Below are 24,005 nucleotides of genomic sequence, written 5' to 3'. Positions count from 1 at the left end.
AGGGCAATAGCTGAGGACCACACATATGACTCACATACATGTAGGAAACATGGATCATCGCAGTAGATGGCACACAACTAAAACACCATCACTCAACTAGGGGAAAACAGGCCTCATACATCAGGCAGTTCACATGCTAATGCTTCAGGAACAGGAATGTAGGAATACACTCTTGCCAACAGTAATTCCAACTAATTACTATCATTGCAATGACTATCTGTCACTAGAGTTACACATAAGCAGAACATACACAGCACAAGTGCTACACCTATGACAAGCATCCAGCACATCACATCCCATCTACATGTCAGCCCTTTTCTAAAAACATTACACACACATGCAGCTGCTTACACCCCACCTGTCTGAAGAGGTCCCTGCAATGTGGATTTGTGTACACTGAGATTCCCTCATCTACACACACACCCTCACAAGAGTCATCCAGTGTGCCACACCCTTTACTATGCCTACCATTGTCATACTACCATCTCACTGCATGGAACTCAGCTCATATAATACACTGGCTTGGAGTTTATAAGGCCTGGTATCACCTGTAGATTGATTCTTCTGTGAAAGGTACTGTGGGCTATTTATCAGCAAATCCCAACTGACAGGACTAGTGAGACACAGATGGAGGCCACACCAGTGATCCCCTCCATGCACACCACCCAAATGTACATGCCCCCTCCCTGCTGATGCCTCCTACTGCATACATGTTGGAATTTGAGCTATTACATCATTAAGTTTTGACACTAATGTTGCTGTAGAAAACTTGATCAGGGTTCATGTGTCACCTTCAAAACAACACAGGACATACACAGTGTGACATCTCAACTGTCTACTGCTCCCTCTGCCCAGTCCTAGTCAGAACACGTGATCATGTAATTACTGAAAGAACTTGCTCCTGATTGACCCAGCATCCTGTCAGCCTGACTGGCACCTGTCCGTGGGTCACTCTACAGATACCTGGGGTCCACCTATGGACCACACGTACTGTCCAAAACCTCTTGTGCCTCAGACACTATTTTGTCATTAGCCTCATCAATGTATACTCAAATACATAGTATTGCATCATCTGACTGTTATTTGTATCAGATTTGTGACAGTGCCCTTGAATAGCCAAATCTTGGCCCTTCCGTTGTCTGGCCCTCATTAATGCCTAAACTACAAAGTGTGACAGTGGACCAGGACCATAGTGTATGATGGTGTTAATGGCCTCCATCAAAACCAGCAACCTCAGATAATGTCCATGAAAAGGTAACACATATGAGGACCCTGACTGTTCAAACGCTGAGTAACATTTTTCAAATGATAAAGATGAGTCGTGTGTTGAATACCAGCCATTTACTTCTGCACAGAGGCTATGATGTTTCCTGATACATTACCATCCACAGAGGCCAACTGGAGTAGAAATGTTGCAATGACACATGCCGGATCCAGACACCTGAGACATTCTCTCACTCAGCACACCAAGGTTGCCCAGTTGAAAGTCTCATTACACGTTTTCAGTGACAGGGTGGTACCATCCACGTGTAGGTGACCATGTCCTCAATGGCTTCTCTCAAATTTTGCTACAAACAATACCCAATAGAAACAAGATTAGCTGCCACTAACTCATGCGGAGACCTGGAAGTTACAGTGACAACATACACCCTGACAGTTGACACAGGATCAATATTTGACCACACACATACACATGTACCATCCAATCAACAAATTATTTGCAAGCAGCCGATCACAGTAGTGTCCCAGTTGTAACCTAGCAGGAAGAATGAAACATGCCACTAAACCAGGTAATGCATAAAGGGCCACATACATCAACAACCTATTAGCCCTCAGGAAATGAGGAATGTTGAGATTTAGCCAAAAATATCAATGCAAAATGGTATGTCATATTTCTCCCAAGAATCAATAGGGCAAACGTCAAATGGGCAAATGGGATTACAGAATGGCAAACAGTGAATCATACCCTATTTGCTTCCATGAGCCTGCTGCTGCAGGTTTAGCATTACTGAATTTGGGAAACCCGTGGATAAATTTGCAAGTCTGGAAGAGCAAACCCTAGGGTGCTGGGGGCCTAAGTCCACCTCTACTGCCCCCCAAATAGACATTATATATGCACATGTGAATCACACACATGCATAAGGTGCATGTGTGCCCTACATGTCAAAAGGAAAACACATTCAAGATACATTAACTCGTAATTAGGACATGGTTACCCCCTTAAAAAGTGTTGGCGACAATTGCACTACCTATTTGGCCTTTATATAAGTTTGATTACCGTGATAAATGTGGACACGTTTTAGCTAAGGTATACATCCTGGTATACCATTCATATTTTGAAATTAGCCATCAGCAATTACCCACATATGTGTACAATTATGAGTAATATCCATTCTGACCAATCATTACTATTGCACTGTGAATACCTTCTATACATCCTATAAGGGACATTTGCCATAGCTAACCCCAAATGTGTATTACTTAGCACCGTTTGGTCATGACAAAATACTTTTCACAATTTGACAAATGAAAGACATATTTGTCGAAAAATAGATACAATACTATCCAGCATTACATGGCCACCATTTTTTACATAATGCGTCATATTTCCACGCATACAGCTTGTGCGTCATAATTTTTGACGCACAGGGGTGCAGATAATGCAGAGTCAAAATTAATTTTCATATTTAGATATCATAATTGCCAGCGGCTTAATTTTCAACTCTAGAACTGTAAAATAAGCCTCAAACAAATATAATGGTCCAATGATGAATTTTTTTTTGACTCTGCATTATGTGCACTCCTATGCGTCAAAAAATATGACGCACAATCTGTATGCGTGAAAAAATGACGCATAGCGGGGAAAAAAAGCGGCCATTTTATGCAGGATGTGATGTAATAGGATATCCTGTTTACAGAATGTGTACAGTGGGTGTACTTTCATTTTCACTTTGCAGTCTCAGATTATTCTAGACTGTGTGGCTGTGTGGAAAGTGTTGTCCTGTGTATTAGTGCTTTTGTGTCATGTGTAGCTTCTCAATTGTGCTTTTGTCATCATTGTCTTGTTGTTGAATACTGTCAGAGTCTGTTTTGTATTATTTTGTCAAGTCCAGTGTTTCTTTTATTGTCTGTGGGAGTCTGTTGTGGGTAGTGTAATATAGGGGTTAGTTGGGCTCTTCTTCTTAAGTTTTCTTTGTTTTTCACTACTCTACCTTTCCCCATTTCCCCCTTTCCCCCTTTTCCTTTTTCTCCAACTTTTTCACCTTTGTCAGTGATGACATGTCTGGTAGGCCATGGCTTGCCAGGATGGGTGAGGAGGAATTGGGGGGATTTATATGGCTTTTTTGCCATTTCCTCCCACTCATGCTGGAGGCTGGGGGTAGGGTGATACAGGGGTATCACACGGAGGCCCGTAAAGTCCGGTGGGGGAAGGTGCGCCATCACTTGGTCCGTGTCTATGGTAGCCTGAGGAATGAACATCAACTTAAGCACCGCTGGGCTGATCTGATATCCAGGGAGCAAGATATGCTGGACCACCTGGGAATCAGGATTGGTGGCCATGTTGGTGAGTACACATCAATTACATGTGCACAATTTAAAGCTGCGTGGCGACATGTGATGATTGTTACCCAATCTGCCAGATAAGTAGCTGACTGTGTGTAATGCTAGGGAAACCTACTGGGTAATTGATGCACAATGTGAAGGAAGACAAATGCTAGCAGTCAGGTAGCTCATGTTTTCTACACATACCTGTTGCCTGTAGCAGTATGTAATGTAGTGCTGCCTTTGTGTCAGACAAGCAACACGTTAATGACTCAATTAGAACTCTACAGGTCACAATAGCCAGTGAAAAATGGATGTTGAAACATCATACCTACATATGTAGAGGCCATAGCTAAACTGACATTTGTAAACCCAATATGATGCTATAAATGAGTGCTGCTTTCACGTCAATTGAAGTTAGCAATGTTGTCCACACATATGTCACATGTGTGTCTGGTTGGTGTGTGGAGAAAATGACCACATAGGGTGTTTGAGTTTGAGAGGTCATGCAGTCCTCAAGTAACCAGCTTTTGGATGTCTCTCTTGGATGCACATGATGAGATGAATGCACCCCTATATTGTTGGGGCATACTAATGGAGGTGCATCTTTGACACCACATAACTGTCCGGGCCACTGCATATGTGTAGTAGGGTGTGTAACTGCAGCAGGACACTCATCCAAAGTAAATGTTGCTCAAAAATAATTCCATGCAGTATGAGCATGTGTGAAAGTGTTTCATTATGCATGTCATATTCTCACATTGTCTTTGTAATTGCAATTGTTTGTCAGTGCATGGATTCTGAGTATATTCTACCTTCCATGCTTTACAGGTGGACCTGCACCGTACACTGTGGGAGAGGTGGCTCATTTTGCGGTCCGACACCTACAGTGAGTGTTGCATGTGTGCTATTTTTATTGTTTGCTGGTGATGCATGATGGACTACTGTGTGTTCAACAGAATTCAAGGTTTGATGCGCTGCCCATTCATTAGTATTGTTCCATTAGTGGGATTTCAAATATCACTTCAGTTTGAGTAGCCATATGCTTATCCATTTCTCAGATTTTGGGTCTGTAGGCCATTCCAGTAGGACCCGCTATGGGGAATGGGGTGAGTCATGTGGAATACACTGGTTAATGTAAGAGCTGCTCTGGGACTTGTCTCGGACTGAGTCTGCATTTCAGACTGACATTCTCCCAGATAGCTTCTGCAGAAGGCTTGTCTGAAATATGCTGCTTCCCTAGTTAACAATAGACTAAGTACACTGTAGGTTGGATCTTCCGGGGGCATGTACTTCCACAAGTTGAACTTGAAGTGTGTGGGACTAGAGTGCAATGGCCTAGGTGTACATTCTACTCATGATCATGGGTGTTCTTGCTCCTCTGTGTGTGTGGTAAAATATGCATCACTGGTAGTATGTGATGTTGGCCTAAGTCAGTACATTTTGACATGTGTGGACCTTGGATAGGACAAGGTTTAGCTGACTCCAATTTGTTGCTAGGCCTTCACTGGTGTTGTGTGTGTGGAGGCAAAAACTTGTTGAGCTTTCTAGACACTCCTGGGTGTGCATTGAATATGGGATTGTTGGTTGTTCTTCCCACCCCACCCTCAAAGACTGCCATGTGTTTGGGAATAGGGTACCTAGGACTGTAGCAACCAGTATGTTACACATACTTGTGACCATTTGCAACTTTGTTTAGAACCTAGTGTACACACTCGGTTATGGCACATGAGTTCTATACTAGCAAAAACAATTACAAATGGCAGATATTGAGGGTTGTGATTGTTATCACATAGACTGACATATGTAGATAAGGCAGTAGGCGGAGGAGGTGCAGCCATAATGTGAGCTGCATTACCAATTATTTGGATGAGAAGTTTAGGCTGAAGTCACCCATCATGTAGAGACATTGATATGCTAGGTGTGAGATGCCCTTTTGTATGCAGGCTTCCCATGTAATTCCTCTGAGACTTTCAATGATCTATGTGGTGAAATTAGCTGTTACAACAACAGTAAAAGTAATGTCCAATTGACCCATTGTGCTATTCCACCCAATGCATTTCCTATGGTAAATAGTTGCCCTTTCTCTTCACAGCTGCAAACATGAGTGCCGCACAGAGGCATGATTTTGAAAGGCGGGCAATGAGATACCAGCACATCCTGCAGGTGCAGTCGGGGTTCCGACGGATGGCCCGAAAATACCAGGCGGATCGGGCCTCCGGAGCATGGTGGGCCTCACCACAGGGTGGCCCAACGTTGCCCACTACAGCCACTACCACCACATCCACCAGTTCTCCCCAAGTGGCCCCAGCAATGGCGGGGACAGTTGTCCCTGCCTCTGCAGCACGACCTGGACCCAGCAATTTCAGAGCTGCAAGACAGTCCAGTGGGCTACCAACAACTCCCACACCGAGCACCTCTGCCAGCACACAGACAGCAGCAGCACCTCCTATTGACCCTGCGGCATTCCAGGCTTTAGAGAGGAAAATGGACAAGTTCATTTGTAAGGTGGGCAAGCTGAGCCAGGATGTGGCGTACATTAAAAAGTGGGTTAGGTCCATCAGGCGGACCCTACGGAGGGCCAACCTCTAGGACTTATTTGATTCATTAAAATGTATCCCTCCCCTCTCTCCTCTTTCCTTTTTATCATGAAGGTGGGTTTTGGGGATTAGTGTTAGGTTAGTATAGGTTGTTAGCTTAGTTAGTGTTAGGGAGGAGGGTGGGGGGTCCTTATTCTTTCTGTTTTTCATTTTTGAGTGTGTGGGTGGGTGGGTGTCAATGTTGGGATTCCTGTCTGTTTAGATAAAAAAAAAAATATATATAAAAAAAAATATAAAAACAAATAACAAAAAAATATATGATTGTTTAGGATAGTATAGTATGTGTGTATAGTATGCATGTGTCCTGTCTCATAATGGTGGGTGGGGGGCTGATGTTTAGATCGATTCGTTATATGTGTAGAGTAAGCTTAGATTAGGTTAGTTAGGGACAGTTGTGGGTTAGGAGTTGTCAGGTTAGATTAGTGTAGGTATGACTTTTCCCTTAGTTGCCTCTGGTGTGAATACATATGAATAAATATATAGTTAACCCTTTGCATTATGTGTTAACTGCTACTTGATCATGGCCTTGACATCAGTGTAGGTGATTGTTTTTCTATGACATTTGTTTCCTATGCTACACACTGAAGAAAATAGAGGTTTTAAATGGCAGCTACCCCTGTGCTAACTTGGTAAGTATCCACCATTTGATAGAACCACCATTAGTAGTTTACATGGATCACCAAGGAATTGTGTTGATGAGTATGTATTCTACATCACAAAGTGTGCTTCCAGAATTGGTATTGTGGGTAATTTATTAGGTCGGACTGCAGTGTGATGTTCAGGGACATCTTTGTAGATGAGGTGTTGTTGACACTCTTGTCTTGTTGTCTTCATTGCTGACATAGATCATGTGTGCAAAAATTCAGCATGACTTCCCTTCATGGAAGTATACTCTGAAAGGGTGATTGATGCTGTGTTTAGTTGTGTTTGCTTAGATTTTACTGCATAATTTCATGTTTTATTATTGCATGGTGCCTACATTTATCAGCCACCATTAGTTGACTTTGATTGCTATAGATGGAGCATTATTCTGTCCAACACAGCATGATTGTGTGTGGTTTGTCCCTTCATCAGTTGTTCTCCTCAGGATGGTCAGGCTATGATGCAATCCTGGACACTGCACAGATGTATCAGACTACATGATGCCAGGACAGTTGTTTTGACAAGCTGCATGGTTGTCACACAGGCACCTTAGAGTTATCTACTGCACAGTTGATGTGTCAAATAACACAGAGACATATTAGGTGTGCAAGTGCCATTTATTGATAGGTGCTGTAGTGCAAAATGTACATTGTCCATGTTTGCTGAGTCCGTTCTGGTGCATTCTTACATGGTGATCCTACAGAAGGGGTGTGGATGATGCTCCTGCCATGCTGGGGTGATGTAACAGACAGTGCAGAGGGAGAGGATTTGCCGATTAGTAGGAGAGAGACATTCCTTGGCAATGCTGACAAGTCATACAGTGGTTAGCAGAACAGTCATTGAGTATAGTTGTAATGAGACTGGCATTTGACAAAACATAGGACCTTGGTCAAAGTAGGCCATGGTGCAGGGACTAGTGCTTCCGGGTACTCTTCCGTGTGAATGTGATCTGTTCCATGTCTTCTTCTTCTGATGTGTGTGTTGCCTGCTTTGTCCTTGTTGTTGTTGGTTGTGAAGGTGCAACACACACCTCAGTGTTAGAAGACGTGGAGTCAGACATCCCGGTGGCTGCTCCCTGTGAAGTTCTTAATGGCAGTACTGCAGCAAGGAGGGCCTGCTGGTTTTTGAGAATAGCAGCTACATCACGATGGTAGGCAGCCAGGTCGGCCCTGAGGGAGTCATGATAGAATTCGTGCATGCAGTGAAAAGTTTGAGGTGCGAGGTGTTGTGGCAACTCCCTTACTGCAGTGGTGAATTCCTTTATAGTTTCTTGTAGTCCATGCAGTATGGATGTAAGGGCTTGCATAGCTGCTGCTTGATCTGCAGATGACATCATGCACGAGTGCACCCCCTCAAGGCTGGCTGCCATATTTTGCATCCCCACCAGCACCTCCTTGGCCAGCTCCCGCTGTACTCCAACTACAGTTCTTTCAAAGCTGGTGCCAGTGTCATCAGAGTCCTCAGCTGTGTAGGAGCTGGCAGGTCTTGCAATTGGAGTGGTGGGTGGTTCTTCTGTGATGGCTGCTTGTTCTGTGCTCCTCCTTGTGACTGAAGGTGGGGCCTGGAGGGTTTCAAGGACCTTTTGGATGGTCTCCTGGGGAATGTTTATGGGCTCGTCATTCATGTCATCAGGGAAATCAGGGACTGGCATATCGGCAGGAGATCCATGTTCCTCTGCAATGAAACAGGGTACAATTAGTGTGTCTGTGTTGTGACAATTTTGCCGTAACATGCCAGCCTTTTGATGAATTCACTTTGTGATCATGTTTGGTATTGGTATCTGCTGTCCTTCATATGGGCATTGTTATAGGCCTATGGCCCACCTGTGTGTTACATGTATGATATTGAGTTATCAGACTTGTCTGCCTAATCGCCTCTAGGTGTTGCTTTGTACCAAATATGGAATAGCCATCTTTTTGTCCTACTCGACCCTCCGTGTATATCTATTCTTATGGTGAGACCTTTCACTGGCTGTGGGTGTTGTGATTGCCCTGGCAGCACACTTGCCTCTCAGGATCTGTCCCAATCCCTGATTGTTCACATTGACTTAATTGTAAATTACATGTGGCATATCCTATGCATGGCAATGTTATGATGTGATATGGATGTAGACATTGTTCATGTGTCCAGCTGATGTTGGGTAATGTGTGTTACATTGGATTGCCCTGTTTATCGTCTCAATGTCCTATATGGTCCTCTGACTGTGCAGGTGTATTTAAGTGACCAGTTGCATGTGTCCCCTCCTCAATGCTGTTGTCTGAGCAGTATGACATTTGTGATGTTGCCTTGTTAGCCAGGCACGTGAAGGACCCTGACATATGCAGCATGTGTGTGTCCTTAGTGCTGTGTGGCTCCTATTGCTGTTTACTTTGGCTGATGTATGTGACAACTATGGGCATTGACATATGAGTGTACTGGGGCCTTTGTCTTGTTTCAGGAGATGGTTGCAGATGTCATCCTCACCCCCTAATTTAGGTATGTATGTTCCATGGGGAGGTTACTGCCATTGGCTACTATAGCTGCACAGTGATCAGAGGTGGTAGTGTCAACTGTTGTGGCAGTTACATTGCAGTTGTTGTTTTGGCTACTGGATTGCTGATAGGGCCCTAGTTAATGTAGGAGATATTTTGGCTGACGAGTGCCAGGATGTAAGTTTGACGTAGTGGCCTTCCCACATGTCGAGGCTTTCCCTTAGCTCCATTGTTGTCATAACAGGATGCCCCCATGGGACTGTTGTTGGTGTTGTGTAATGGTGTGCCCCAGCTTCTGTATGTGCAGGGCATGCCCCCCTGCTGTGCCCCTTTACCCATGCCACTTCATGTATATGCTGACTTACATGCAATGTGTAGTGGTATTTCCCCCCCTGCTTACAGTCCACATTATTGCATTATAATTCCCCATGCGACTTACCCTGCATGTGCGTTGTCTCGTGGTAGTCTGCGCTGTCCTGTCCTTGAATCCCTGTGACGATCTCCTCAGGGATGATGGCTGCGACCATCTCCTCCATGTGGTCCAGGGCCTCCTGGTGTGCTGGACTCCCACCTCCAGTCTGCAGTGCTGCCTTCCTGTTCCTGGCCATTTTTTCCTTTGTCCTACGTTTGCAGTCATGCCAGCGTTTCTTACACTCGGTGACTGTCCTGCGTACTTCAGCCACACTGTTGATCTTGTCAACCATTTGTCGCCATATGGCCTCTCTCCTGCTGATTGGCAACTTAGAGGTGATGAGCAGTTGGTGCTGGTGTTCCATCACCTCTTTAACCAGGATTTCCTGCTCATCTGCACTGAAGCGACACTTTCTCTTTTTTTCTATATATGTCCTGGTTCCTGTATGGATCATCCTGGCTGGTTCCTGGTCTGCTGTCATCTTCCTGGGGTCTGTAGTGGCATCTGGGATCCATTTTGGCTCTCCTCTGCTGAAGGGGCAGTGTTCGCTGGTATTTTTGACGCTATTGCGTCAAAAAAAACTGCGCTTTCCGGGTTGCGCTGTCGTAAATCGACCCACAGTCATTTACGTCGCGTTAACGTCGTTTTCCTTTACGACTTGACGGCGCGATGTGCATCAAAAAAAATTACTCCCACCTGGTGGTTGCGCCGCCGTGCGTCAAAGTATAAATTTGACGCTTGCACGGCGCATCGAAATGGCGTTAGCCGGCTGTAAAACTTTTGACGCAAAACTGCGCCGGCGCAGCTTTGCGTCAAAAAGTATAAATATGGCCCTAAATGTTCACATCAACAGTTCATGAGTCCAGAATACAACAGGCCTTTCACACATGTGCTGTCATTTATAAGTTAATACATTTGTTACTGCTTTTGCTGCAAGTCTACTAGCCATGTAACTGTAGACATGGTGCATTTGTATGTGTACCTACCATCTAACTAAAATTAATACGCTTTTTTTGGACACACGAACTGTATAACCAATTTTCTGTAGTACATATCTTGTTTTGTAAAGAAAACATGTTTTAAAAGGCCATTACAACATTTTTTTTAAAATAGCTGATGGGTCTAGATCCAGAATGGATTTCTTTCTGCATTCACATACTCTCATTAGAAGGCTGTTGCGACTTCCAGTTCTCTGAATGGATTGTCTGATCATGACCTTATCAGGATTACTCTTGACATGGGCATTCTCATACCTCCACCGGTCACATGGAGAATGCACATGGCTAGTTATAGAACTCCTAAGGAGAAGGAACCACTTACAGTCTTTCTTCAAGGCTTAGCTGACACATAACAAAGGCCAGGTAACTTTGGATCAAACCCTGTGGGTAGTTGGTAAATCGTAGGTACAAGGTGAAATGATGAGAGACTCTGCAATTGATAAATACAAATTGTAGCAGGAGCTGAAAATCCGGGAGGCAGAACAGCAGACAGCGTTGTATAATTCCCACCACAGACCTAGAACTTTAAAGTTATTGCTCCTAACCAAATGCAAATTGAATCGGTCATTCACTACAGTGGCAAAAGTTGCTCTGGTTAAGATCAGTGTGGTTATGAAAGGGGTCAGAAAGCTGAATGCCTGCTGCTATCACAACAAATACAGCAAATGCCACTAGAACGATCCTAGTACTGTTAAACCCAACTGGCACATTGTTTACTAAGGCAAAATCACAAAATAAAATGATGGACGGAGTGTTGAAACTTTTCAAACACTCACCCCAGTCACAGATCTGGGTTTAATTCATCATTCTTTCACTTGCCACTTCACCCCAATTTGGACCCAGCTATATGCAAATCAGTTTTGACCCTGCGCCCAATGGGAGCAGTCCAGCCCGAACTGCCAAGTCAGTTCCTCCCTGGACAGGATTCAAGCATCCTGGGACCGGTTTCAGGGTATCACCCTTCATCAGCCAGGCTAGCTTGAATCCAGTGGCGTAGCAAGCATGGGACCCACGTCTGGGCATACCCTAGCCACTTAGGGTGCACAAGGCAAAATCACAAAATAAAATGATGGACGGAGTGTTGAAACATTTCAAACACTCACCCCAAGTCACAGGGAGGACCTGGCTTGGCAGTGCTGGCTGGACTGCTCCAATTGGGAGCAGGGTCAAGATTGATTTGCATATAGCTGGGTCCAAACTGGGATGGCATGGTGAGCAAAAGAATGATGGATTAAACCCCCCAGATCTATGACTGGGGTGACTGTTTGCATTGTTCAGCACTCCATCCATCATCCTTTTGTGTTGCTAAAGTTGCCCTAAGTGGGAAGGGTATGCCCAGACGTGGGTCCCTTGCTCACTGTGCCACTGGATTCAAGCTAGCCTGGCTGATGAAGAGTGAAACCTTGAAACCGGTCCCAGGATGCTTGTATCTGGTCCAGTGAGGACATGGCTTGGCAGTTTGGGCTGGACTGTTCCCATGAGGAACAGGGTCAAGACTGATTTTCATATGGCTGGGTCCAAACTAGGGTGGCAAAGTGAGCAAAAGAACAATGGATTAAACCCAGATCTATGACTGGGGGTGAGTGTTTGCATTGTTCAGCACTCTGTCCATCATCCTTTTGTGTTACATTGTTTACTAACCCAGAAGCGTTTACTGAAGAACTTGCCTCCTACTATGGTATGCTATGTGATTCTACCCCTTCGCACTTGGAGAATTTGATTGCCAGCTTCTCACAACACCTCCCTCTGCCTTGCCTGAAAGATGAGCACAGGGATACCTTATGCTAGGACTTCACAGAGGATGAGATAGCTCAGACTTTTGATGGGATGGCCACTCCAAAGACGCCAGAGGAAGACATGGCTCCCTCTTGAGTTTGATAAGATCAATAAAGATCTGGTCACCCAGGTGCTTTGTGAAATGTATAAAGACATTGGTCAAAGAGGACATTTATGTGAAAAATATAATAGGGCACAGATCTTCCTAATCCCCAAAGACAAAAAATATATATTGTAATGTGCTGAAAATAGATCAATATCGCTATTGTTTTGTGATATGAAGGTTTATGCAAAAATATTGAAGAATAGACTCAGAAGATTAATCCCCCACCTTTTACATCATCTGTGACACAACCGGGATAGTATAGTTGATCAGTAGGTGGTATCCTAGGCAGGATGGGGATAGGTGAGGCATTTATCAGGTATGATGGCTCCATACCAATCCCACAGCCATTGTCAACTATTGTGATTATCTGTCTCTGAAGAACGTTATCCCTCGAGGAAAGCGATGGGGAGGCCCGTCCCCTCTGCTATTTCTATTGATTTTGGGACCATTGGCGGCAGCCATTAGGAAAGATCAAGTATTTCTGGGGTTCCCGCCATGGTGGCGGAAATAAAGCACTGTATCATGCTGGTGACATTTTGATAACTATCTCAAGTCCAGCAACATACAGTCCAGCACTCAATAACCCTTATAGACTTGTTTTCTTGGTATAATGTTAGTTGGTCATAATGTGAGGCTTTATCCCTGAACTTTCATACAAGCTGCTCTACTGTGGGCAATACCTGTTCTCAAAAGAAATCATCAAACCTGAAGTACTTTGGTATGTACATAAATGCCGGACTTTTTAACATGGTGCATGATAACATAGAGCCCCTTCTTCATGAAATGATAACAGATCTCAAGCAGTACTCTTACCTACAATAAATATATAAAAATCAGATGATGAATGGAATGCTGAGCAATGCAAACATTCACCCTCAATCAAAGATCTGGGTGTAGTCCATTGTTGTTTTGCTCACCATACCACCCCAGTTTGGACCCAACCATATTCTTGATTCTGCTCCCCAGGGGAACACTCCAGCCTGAACTGCCATGCCAGGTCCTCCCTGAACCCAAAATGAAGTATCCTGGGACCAGTTTTGGGGTGTCACCCTTCATCAGACATGCTAGCTTGAATCCAGTGGCACAATGAGCATGGGACCCACGTCTAGGCATACCCTTCCAACTTAGGGCGACAAAAACAAAAACAACAGATGATGGACAGAACGCTGAACAGTGCAAACATTCACCCCCAATCAAAAGTGGGGTTTAATCCATTGTTTATTAAATGATTACAGCATCCTCGTTCAATTATGTGTTCGGGATGCTACCACTATCCAAGTCCCTCACGTGCTGCTTACCACAATAGACATTACCATTAGTTCTTTTGTGCGGGATGGGGAGCAACCATAACTCATGGGGACATAATTGTATGCTTTTATTAATAAGGGTAGACTAAAATTTCTCCACATGAAAACATACTGGCTTGCCCAACAACTAGCTATATCTACATAATTATCCCTCGGTACAGGGAAACACACACTTGGGTCAAAAAAGAAAGCAAGCTCACGAATATGCACCATCTCCTGGGTGTGTACTACATGGCACAGGGTAGAGGCAGCTGTGACAGAAACCACATACTTTCTGCCTCCTGCTAAGGAAGAGAGCTCATTTCCTGATCAAACCCTTGGCTTCTCTACACACCTGTTTGGCATAATGCTGTATTATAGATGGGTGACATGGAACTATTATAGCCCATATGGGTTGACAAGGAAATAAATCCTTGTTTTAGACACGCTTATAGATACAGACCCTCTTACAGCCTTCTACACATTGCAAATGGAATATACCCTAGCGAACTTCCAGACCTAACGTTACCTGTAACTGGCTCATTGGCTGCAGCCGATCCTCAGAGGGAGCTGCATACCGCTTCAGAAAAAACAACAGTACATTATATACAGATCTGGCAGAATTTAAGGTACGGTATCAGGGTTATATTTAACTGTTGCTGACTCTTCACTGCCCCAGTGCTTAAACTGTGGTGGGGCACGCATCTGGCATTGAGAGCAGCATAATTTATTATTTTCCTTTATGTTCTATGGCTCAAAATATTATGCAATTGTAATTTAGCTTTACTGGAGCACATTTAAATTAATTCTCTATACTGAGATAGCTGACCTTTGATCACTTAATTAATGTTGAGAGAAAGGCGTTTGTTAGTGGTGTGGACAAAGGCCCATTAGTAATTGAGCTGCAAAAGCTCATTGAAAGCTTGCGAGTCTAATATAATGATACGGTTGACCATGACACCCTAACTCAAAGACTCCACGAAGCCGGCATACAAGGGATTGCTCTCGACTGGATTACTTCCTATCTTCAAAAAAGAGCAAATATCATCCACTCACCCTCCCATCTCGTCCGAACCCTACCTCACAAAAGCAGGGGTCCCCCAAGGGTCAATCATCTCACCTTTGCTTTTCAACATCTAGATGATATCTTTACCAGAACTGATTAATGATTTCCATCTCACATGCTACAACTATGCAGATGACACACAAATACTACTTAAATTAGAAGGCCCCAAAAACATTGAAAACTCACAAATCTTCAGTTGCCTCAGAGCCGTTGATCAGTGGATGACCTGGAGCCATCTCAAACTAAATACCTCCAAAACAGAAATACTCATATGTGGTGACTGGAAAAATGATGACCCTCTGTGCGTCTGACCTGACAATCTCGGACCATCTCCTCAATTATCCAAGGAAGTTAAAAACCTAGGAATCACCATGGATTCCACGTTAACTATGAATGCCCAAGTAGACAAATTAGCACGCACAAGCTTCATCACCTTAAAGACTTTACGACGCATCTTCCCCCACCTCAGATTTCCACACAAGGTGCAAGCTACTATCTCGCTTGTACTATCCAAACTGGATTATGCCAATAGCCTCTACCATGGATCATCTCTATCTGTTATGAAAAAACTACAACGTATCCAGAATTCCGCAGCCAGGCTACTACTACATATAAAGCTGCAAGCCCACATCTCCCCTGCCTTGAGAGCACTACACTGGTTACCCCTTGCCAGAAGATGCACTTACAAGCTGCTTTGTATCACCCACAAAGCTATACATGGAACAGGACCGCTTTTTATCAGAAAGAAAATTACCAAATACATCCAACAAAGAACCCTCCGCTCAAGATTGGCACCCCGCCTTAGAACACCACCATACAAGAAAAAGACTATAGGTGGTACATCCTTCTCCGTCCAAGCAGCCAAACTATGGAATTCATTACCCCCAACTATAAGAGCCACAGATAACTTTTTTGTCTTCAGAAAACTACTCAAGAGTTGTCTCTTTCCTTCATAACCACCTTTTTCAAACAACTATGAACTGCATATTCCTATGTGGATAAATATTTTTTTTCAGATTATATGTATATTTCTATTTATTTATAGTTTCTTTCGAAAATATGTATTGCTACTATGTCATAACAATACAATACACACACACTCTTTAAACCTGTCTGACTATGTATTTTTTACCCATGATTCTAATTATGTATTGTATGTGCATATGTGTGTGTATTCATGTGTGTGTGTGTGTGTGTATATATATATATATATATATATATATATATATATATATATATATGTATGTGTATATGTTGTTTCTGTGCTTGACATGTTTCGTGGATCATTGCAAGGCTCCTGGTTTTGGGTTGTTATACTAGATATCTATGAATTCCTGCTCTCATCTAATCACACTTATCTACTCATCACTCTTATGTCATGTCTCTATCAAACTATCCTCCATTCTCTCTCTGACTCATCCCAAATCCCTTCTACCACTTTCATCTCCTATATATATCTGCCTAAGCTCTTCCCTCCACATCTAACTCACCAAACCTCACTCTACCTCTGTGACCTCCCACACAACTCTACTAACTTCTCCTGCATTCATCTCACCCTGCTACTATGCTCTCCCTAACCCTTCCACATACTCTTCCCCCTCCGCCCCCCTTTACTCATCCTAAGCCTTTGGGTTGAGTAAATGAAGTATATACTCCCAATTAACACTTCTGGATTTCTTTCCTCCTCCACCCCTCCATTACTCCAGTCAATCAAACTAACAAACTCTCATATCCGCGGCTCAAATTAACTCATAATAATACTAAAACTGTACTCATTATTTAACAATACTAATCCATCACTAATTCTTGTTGGGTTCCGGAGTAGCGTGCTACTCATTGAAAAGCGTTTCGACGCCTCGTCAGGGGTAGTAAGCGCTATATAAATACGATTACAATACAATACAATGTGTGGATTGAGATCAAAAGGAATGCAATGACTCAAGGGTAACATCTTTTCGATCATGTTATGTAAACAAAGCTTGCAATTGATGAGGGTATTGTGCAGCATTAAACATAGTACCTTCAATTTCAGGATACTTGATCAGAAGAAGCAAGGCATGTCTTAAAGTTGTGCTGACTGTTTCCGTGCCTGCTATGAACAGACTCAGTACACTCTTGACCAATTGTGACATGTAGAATTCTGTTTCAGGATTATCTTTTTCCTTGTGTTGAAAAAAATATATATATATATTAAAATGCATGAACTGAACTTGGAATAATCAATAAAAATAAGTGACAGAGAGAACATGTTTAACAAGATTAGAAAGAGTTATATATTTTTCTTCATGTCTTTTTGTCCCCCTTTAATCATGCTTTGGGTAATTGATTTTGAGGCGATGGGTCTAATTAGCGGTTATTCACTTGCAACAGTTGATGCATTCAATTTTTATTATTGTGCAACAATGTTGTGCTATATTTATCGTACGTTCTGATAGTATGATTATATTTCATATATTCATATATTCACTGTAATAGCAGGTGCTTAATTAAAAGCATAATAGCGTGAGGCTTTAATGCTTGAGGGTTTGTCAGGTTATTTTTCCTACCTAACATCATGGTCGCAAGATTTATGTAGACCAAAATAAATGATTTGGGTGGCATCATTACATTGTTCAAGGACCTCTCCATCATAGAGATTGGGACCATTGAGGCATTTTCAGACAGCAAAGCAATGTGGCTCCAAGCAAAACTATACCGAGCTCCTCATCTTATAAACTGTCCTTGTGAGAAAGAATAATCCAGTCTAGTGTTACAGATGAGTCTCTGACTAGAAATATCTATGTTAATCAGCTACACCTGTTTGTTTACAAGTAAATACTGAGCCCTCATTACTGTAATCATTTGGTGCTATATATTAGGCATGTATTTATCCTCAAAAATCACTTATCTGATTTCAGAGTATTTGCATTCTATGCTCTTTCCATTCCCTACAATAATATTGATTTCTGCAATCATTTTCTGCAGAACAGAATGGCTTGAAATGCAGCCTTTAAAATAGCAATGTTAATTGTGTATGTATGTGTAGGTGTTTGGGTGTGTGTGTTTGTGTCTGTGTGTTCTCTTGTGAAGAATTTTTACCAGAACTAACAGCACTAAAAATGTATGTAAGTCAAGAGAGATATAAGTTATAACCTGCATGTTCCTACCACTTACACTGGTAAATTGATCCATATCTGTGCTGTATCCATATCTGTACAACATACAAGCACATGCCAATTATTGCTGACACGGAGACATCTGTTGTAAATTGGCTGCTCCACCCTCAAACTGGAAATCACTATTCCGCTGAAACAGTTGTTAAGCTCTTACTTATTAAAAGGATCTCAAAATGTGATTAAGCTTTAAATTGCCCTCTGAATCTGTACAATTGTTGTGTGGAACTGTATAAATAGCAATGAATGTCAGGAGGCAGGGAATTACCACACATAGTAGAGCCAGTTAGAATTGGACTATTACGTTTTCAAGGCCCACATGGCAAGTGTTAGAGAGGCACACCCCACACACAACATTTGCATACAGATAAGTTGAGACAGTTACTAGTAGAACTAGTGAATATGTATAGAAGACTGGACAGTATGTATCACAGGTGGGAAAAACTAATGTTGAGATTCTAATAGTTACACATCAACCTCTGACACAAACAAAAGGTCCACAGGCTATAGATGTAATAAAGTTCTAGCAAAGCAAGGAAAGCAAAGTGGAATCCCATTTTAGATTGTGTGCAAAACTAATAAATTAGAGGAGGTGTGAGAAAGTGCTTCATTTTGAGTCACACCTATTATTTCTGTACCAATGCTGCTGTTTCTTCACTGAGGTATTGCTGTTCAGCATCTACTGAATTTGTTCTATCCCCTAAAACATGACAAAAGGGCTAATCCCTATCTATCATATTTAGCTTTCCAGTAAGACATAGTATATGGCATAGAAATGTTATGGAAATGTTAATACCACCTGTGGACTGTATCACTGTAGCATTTAATGTGCTGTTCATTAGACACACATGGAACATATAGTGTTAGGCCTACATGAGTAACCTACCTACTACAATGTTGAAACCTGCATGTGAACTTTTCAAAGTAATCCTTCAGAATAAGCCGCAGTTGCAGGCTCAATACTCATTGAAGCCTGAGATAGCCACAGCTCAAGTCTCTATACTCATTGATACCCGTGATGAAGCACAATAAATAAAATGATCCTGACACATTTGCAGTGTCAGGGAGTGTATTAGACCTGACAGGCTTTAGGGTATTAGACCTGACAGGCTTTAGGGTGGTCTGCGCCCACCTTCTTGCCTGCCTCCCTCCATTTTTCTGATCTGTTTTTTGCTGGTTTTAGGACTCTGCACACATTACCACTGCTGACCAGTGCTAAGGTGCTTGTGCTTTCTCCCCTAGACATGGTAACATTGGCTCCTACCCAAATGGCATATTTAATTTACCCAGTGTCATAAGCGCACTAGATGTGCCCAGGGCCTGTTACTGTTACTGTTACTGCTACTATCGGGTATGCACCGCTGATTGTTTTGCCCACAGAAGTAGCCCCTTAACCATGTCTCAGGCCTGCCATTGCAAGGCCTGTGTGTGCAGTTTCACTGCCACTTTGACTTGGTATGTAAGACTAATTGCCAAGCCATAAACCTACCCTTTTATTGCATATAATTCCCAGTAAAGGTAGGCCCTAGATAGCCAATAGGACAGGGTGCTAGGTAAATAAAAAGCAACACATGTACTTGTACGTTTTACATGTCCTAGTACTGGAAAACACCCAAAGTCGTTTTTCACTATTGTGAAGCCTGCTCCTCTCATAGGCCATCATTGGAAATCTTTGGATTTCTTCATGATTTTCTTTATGATTGTACCCATTCTATAATTACCTGAACATCTTTTTGCTACTGTATGTACTTGTTTGCTTTGTCTAAAAATCAATAAAAAGATAAATAACAAAAAACTTTAATTCTGACAAAGGTGATGTGCTCTGGATTCACCCTAACCAAATTTTACAACCCCCCTGCATCCAATCTCTGTCCTCAATCCTGGTCTGAGCCTCCTGTCCCAGAAGAATCTGTCAAAACTGTGGGATTCTGGTTTGAGGCAATTCTTTCCTCAGAAACACAAGTAAATTATCTGTTGTCCAGATGATTCCTGTTGTTACAGGTGTTGAGGAAAATTCTAACACTTCATCCCAGGGCAGCTCACCATACTGTGGTGCAGGCAAACATTCTGAGTTATTTGAACTAGTGCAAATCTCTATTTTTTGGAAGTATCATTAGGCCTACTGAAAATACTCCAAAGCATCACAAATGCTGCTGCTAAGCTTGCTGTTGGTCTTCCTTGGAGGGCATCTTCTTCCACTGCATTGGACCAGTGGTGATGAAGATATTTCTGCCATGTTCACAGACCATTTTATCACTCCGGTCCAATGTATCTAAGGAACAAGTTCACCCGCTATGTTCCGACAACACCCCCCACTCCACTAATGCATCTCTTCTGCATGTACACAGATTGGACTTGATGGTGACCAAACTGTGGAAAACCCTTCTGTTAACACTGCTTAAGACACAGAATATGATGCTTTCTAGGAAAGGGTTATAGATCTGGTCCTATTGACAGTACTGTTATGTCTGTGTCATAACCAGTTTTTTTTGTCCTAGCATTCAGACACCTGCATTGGTAACAGTGCACTTATTATAGTTAATAACATAACATTAGCCCCACTGAACAGTAGTTCAGATAGATGCAAGCCTGAATAGGCCATGCAAAGATTCAGTGTAATCTGTAGAACAAATTGGGAAAGCTTAAGACATTGAACTGTGCACTTGCATACTGCAATGTGCAGTATGATGTTTAGGCCTACCAGCAGATTTGAGACTAAAAAGGGCAGGACTCATCTTATATCCTTATTTTAAGAAATGTGTTTGAAGTGTTAGTGCACATTTGTTATGCTTTTATTTTCACTCTCATTTCATGTTGTATCATTTTCGCCCAACAACTTTAAAGTCCATTGCTTGCTTACCTCCTCCATTTTCATGAGGAAGCAGTCAATATAGTCACGAGGAGAATTTGGATCCAATGTCTCTTGATTCATTTTCACTCTTTTTTCAACAAACTTTTCCAGGCATTTCAGCACTCCATGTATTTCTTTGTGTGGTCCAGGTAAATATTCCAGGATATCTGTGTACATGCTGTAAAGCTAGAAAAAGGTTAGATGAAATTAATAATTACATTACCATTGAAATTAATCTTTCTCTCTCTCTCTCTCTCTGTATGTGTGTGTGCACCCAAACACACGCACACACAAAATATTAATTCAAAAATATTTTCCTATTTTTTATGTGCAGCAGAAATCAGCAGGCACTTAACAGCATAACATAGAATTACTTTCTTCTGTATTTCATCAAAGGAAAACAGTAAACATGATGGATGTTTAACACATCTTGGTTCTCTTGTCAAATGGGCCTTTTCCAAAAACATTTTTTGCAGATTTACTAATTTTTCAAGCAATTCAGCAATTAAATGTGCTGTGCTGGATTGAGCAAAGATTAAAAACAGCACAGAGCCATATCTATTAAGAGTGGCCTGCTAGTGTTGTCATACCCTGTGCTAGAACTCTAAATGGCCGACTTCAGCGATGCTCAGTTTCTCAGAAGTCAGTGTACACTGTCTGGCATAGTCTTTATATTAGAAGCATATCCTTATCCTCTCAGTATAAATTCCTATATCTAGACAAATATAGAAGTATCTACATGCACTGGATGTGTCCCGTGCCCTTCAACACACATGCAACATGAGGGTATTTTTCTCTTCGTTAGTGCCTGCTTCAAGGAGGCATGAGTTTTGGATACAAAGCTATCACTTACAAAGCCTTCTCACTATCTACTCACTGCTTTCCAGCGAATCTTACTTCACATTTCTGTTTACCTTTCCTTGATGCAAAGTGACACAAAGATGCATAAAAGGGGTTTTGTGCTGAGAAAAGACATCTTTCCAGGGATAAATACTTTTGCACTGGATGTTAAATAGTTTGGAAAGATTGTGTCATTTTGTGTCACTTTACATCAATTTTAATTCTAAGCTTTGGCGAATCTGGGCTTTCAATGCCACTTAGCACAATGAATGTAAATAACAACAAATGTTAGCCAATCAAAAGTCATAATTAAAAAACTATGCACTCAGGTTCATTTTCAATTTATTTATGTTTCATAATAAGCCAATGTTGACAAAACAGACATTAGAAAAACAAGGCAGGAAATACAATTACAATGACATATACATGTATAAGACAAGGTTAATATACTTTACATATAACCTTAAACAAATAAATAGATTTTTTATAGAATAGTACTACAGAAGATCAACAGTTATTAAAAATGTATTGGAGTATATAATCAATGTGCAATAGATAGTATACAAAAAGGTGCAGTGCACAGTGCAAAATATAATACTTGCATATATTTCAATTTGATAAGGACCAGAATTTGTTAGTCCAAGCTCAAAGTCCAGTTAAAATATTGGACATTTTACTATTCAAACAATCCAGGAACAAAACCTTGCACTTATTTATCAAACTGTCATTGTTAAGCATGAAACAAATCAGTCTTAGGGCCACATATACAATGAAATTGGTTTGCGATTTTGTAATTATGACTTTTTGAGATGTGCAACCAGGAAGTTGCGAACTGTGTCTCAGAGACATATATCAATTCCGTGTGGGTCGCAAATGGACCTGCCTCATCATTCTTCATGAGGCAGGTCGCAATTTGCAATCCACTGGGAATGACCTGTAATTACAGGGATGGCGGTCTGCTGGGGTCAGTCTGTAATCGCTTTTTAAAGAAAGCTATTTTTTTTAATGCAGTCCATTTTCCTTAGAGGAAAACAGGATGCATTTCAAAAACAAAAATTAAAAAGTTTTCTTTTCATCTTCTAAAAGTAGGCAGTGCTTTTGGGACCACTGCCTGCTCTTAAAAAAGGTTTGTGCCCGCATTTACAAAGGAGAAGGGGTTCTTTGGGCACATTCACAAAGGGGATGGGGTCCCTTGGGAACCCCTTACCACCTCCTTCATGGAGTTGGTAAAATGTTAAAGTTTCTGCCACCGCATTCCAATTATAAAACATTCACACATACCTCTGTGACTTGATAATAGGAATGAGCACCCTTAACACGCCCCTTCCTAACACCGATTCGAAAACCTATTTTGCGATTCAGTAATAGGTGTACTGAACCACAAAATAGGGTTAGTACGTATCAAAGAGCTATTTAGTCACAGAAGGCCCTATTCTCCATTTGCGACAGCTAAAAACTTTTGTACATGTGGCTCTTAATCCTGACCTTCTCAAAATATTTTCCAAGTTAGTAACATACCTATCCAATAAAAAATACATACAAAAATCCAGAAATGCACGTGTCAACATACCTTCTTTACAAAATAGGCAGAATGATATGTTGCCTTAGTTCAGTCCAGTGTTGATCTTGGGAAATTTCGCAAATATGAAAGAAGGCACTTGTCTCAAATGCAATTTCAGTATTGATCTGTCCATTATATCTTTTAAATATAACTGTATATTTCTGCTAAATTCTGCCTTACTCATGCAATTTGGATTTTTATTACTCTTGTGGTTCTCTAGGTCTTGTACCACCTTTTTCAATAAGTTCTTCATAGGTATCGAGAGTACTCTTCTGGTTCTATGGAGCGAAGTGGGTTAACCTGCACTATAATTTTCTCAATAGTTAAGATCCAAGATATATCTTTTTCAGACAGAGGGTAATTATTAATGCTGTATCTTAATGTAACTTCTGTAGTTGTCAAAACTTGATACCAGTAATACATTTTTCTTTGAGAGTAGAATTTTATATTCAACAATCTGACCTCCAATCTTAAAGCACAATTCACTGAACCCTTTGGGAGACCAATCCATCTTTTCGATATATTCACATTTATTTTGAATTCTATAGAGACACGACAGTTATCAAATTCATTCAATTGTCCCTGTAAACCAATTGGGGTAAGATCAATTAAAATAGTATCATCTGCATAAAATATATAGGACACATTTCTCCCTCAGTTTTGGTGGGAATGACCTGCCCTTTGCCAAATATATAAGGGTT

The 24,005-nt window shown here is 41.7% G+C and overlaps 2 protein-coding genes across 3 annotated transcripts in view; both read right to left on the bottom strand.

Annotated features, from left to right (window-relative positions):
* Positions 1 to 24,005, bottom strand: part of LOC138299952 (cytochrome P450 2G1-like) — a 318,315-nt gene that overhangs the window by 160,653 nt on the left and 133,657 nt on the right. For both annotated transcript variants that reach the window (XM_069238682.1, XM_069238681.1), the window contains 2 exons: positions 20,913 to 21,089; positions 16,921 to 17,062 (listed from right to left, as the gene is read on the bottom strand). In XM_069238682.1, coding sequence (XP_069094783.1) covers positions 16,921 to 17,062; positions 20,913 to 21,089 — 319 coding nt within the window. The remainder of the gene's footprint in view (positions 1 to 16,920; positions 17,063 to 20,912; positions 21,090 to 24,005) is intronic.
* Positions 7,427 to 10,219, bottom strand: LOC138299953 (myb-related transcription factor, partner of profilin-like). The gene is made up of 2 exons (XM_069238684.1): positions 9,696 to 10,219; positions 7,427 to 8,459 (listed from the first exon to the last, which is right to left on the bottom strand). The coding sequence occupies exons 1-2, from the start codon at positions 10,147 to 10,149 to the stop codon at positions 7,699 to 7,701; spliced, it is 1,215 nt and encodes a 404-aa protein (XP_069094785.1). The 5' UTR covers positions 10,150 to 10,219; the 3' UTR covers positions 7,427 to 7,698.

This window comes from Pleurodeles waltl, chromosome 6 (genome assembly GCF_031143425.1).
Source record: "Pleurodeles waltl isolate 20211129_DDA chromosome 6, aPleWal1.hap1.20221129, whole genome shotgun sequence".
Lineage (NCBI taxonomy): Eukaryota > Metazoa > Chordata > Amphibia > Caudata > Salamandridae > Pleurodeles > Pleurodeles waltl.
The sequence above is the reverse complement of the archived record's forward strand: the minus strand, read 5'-3'. Positions and strand labels throughout refer to the sequence as shown.

Bases quoted from the DNA above. Each gene is read 5' to 3' on its own strand.
- LOC138299953 (XM_069238684.1), bottom strand. From the start codon at position 10,149: ATGACAGCAGACCAGGAACCAGCCAGGATGATCCATACAGGAACCAGG. The intron at 8,460-9,695 runs GTAAGTCGCATG...GTTTCATTGCAG, and splicing joins CGAGACAACGCACATGCAGG to AGGAACATGGATCTCCTGCC.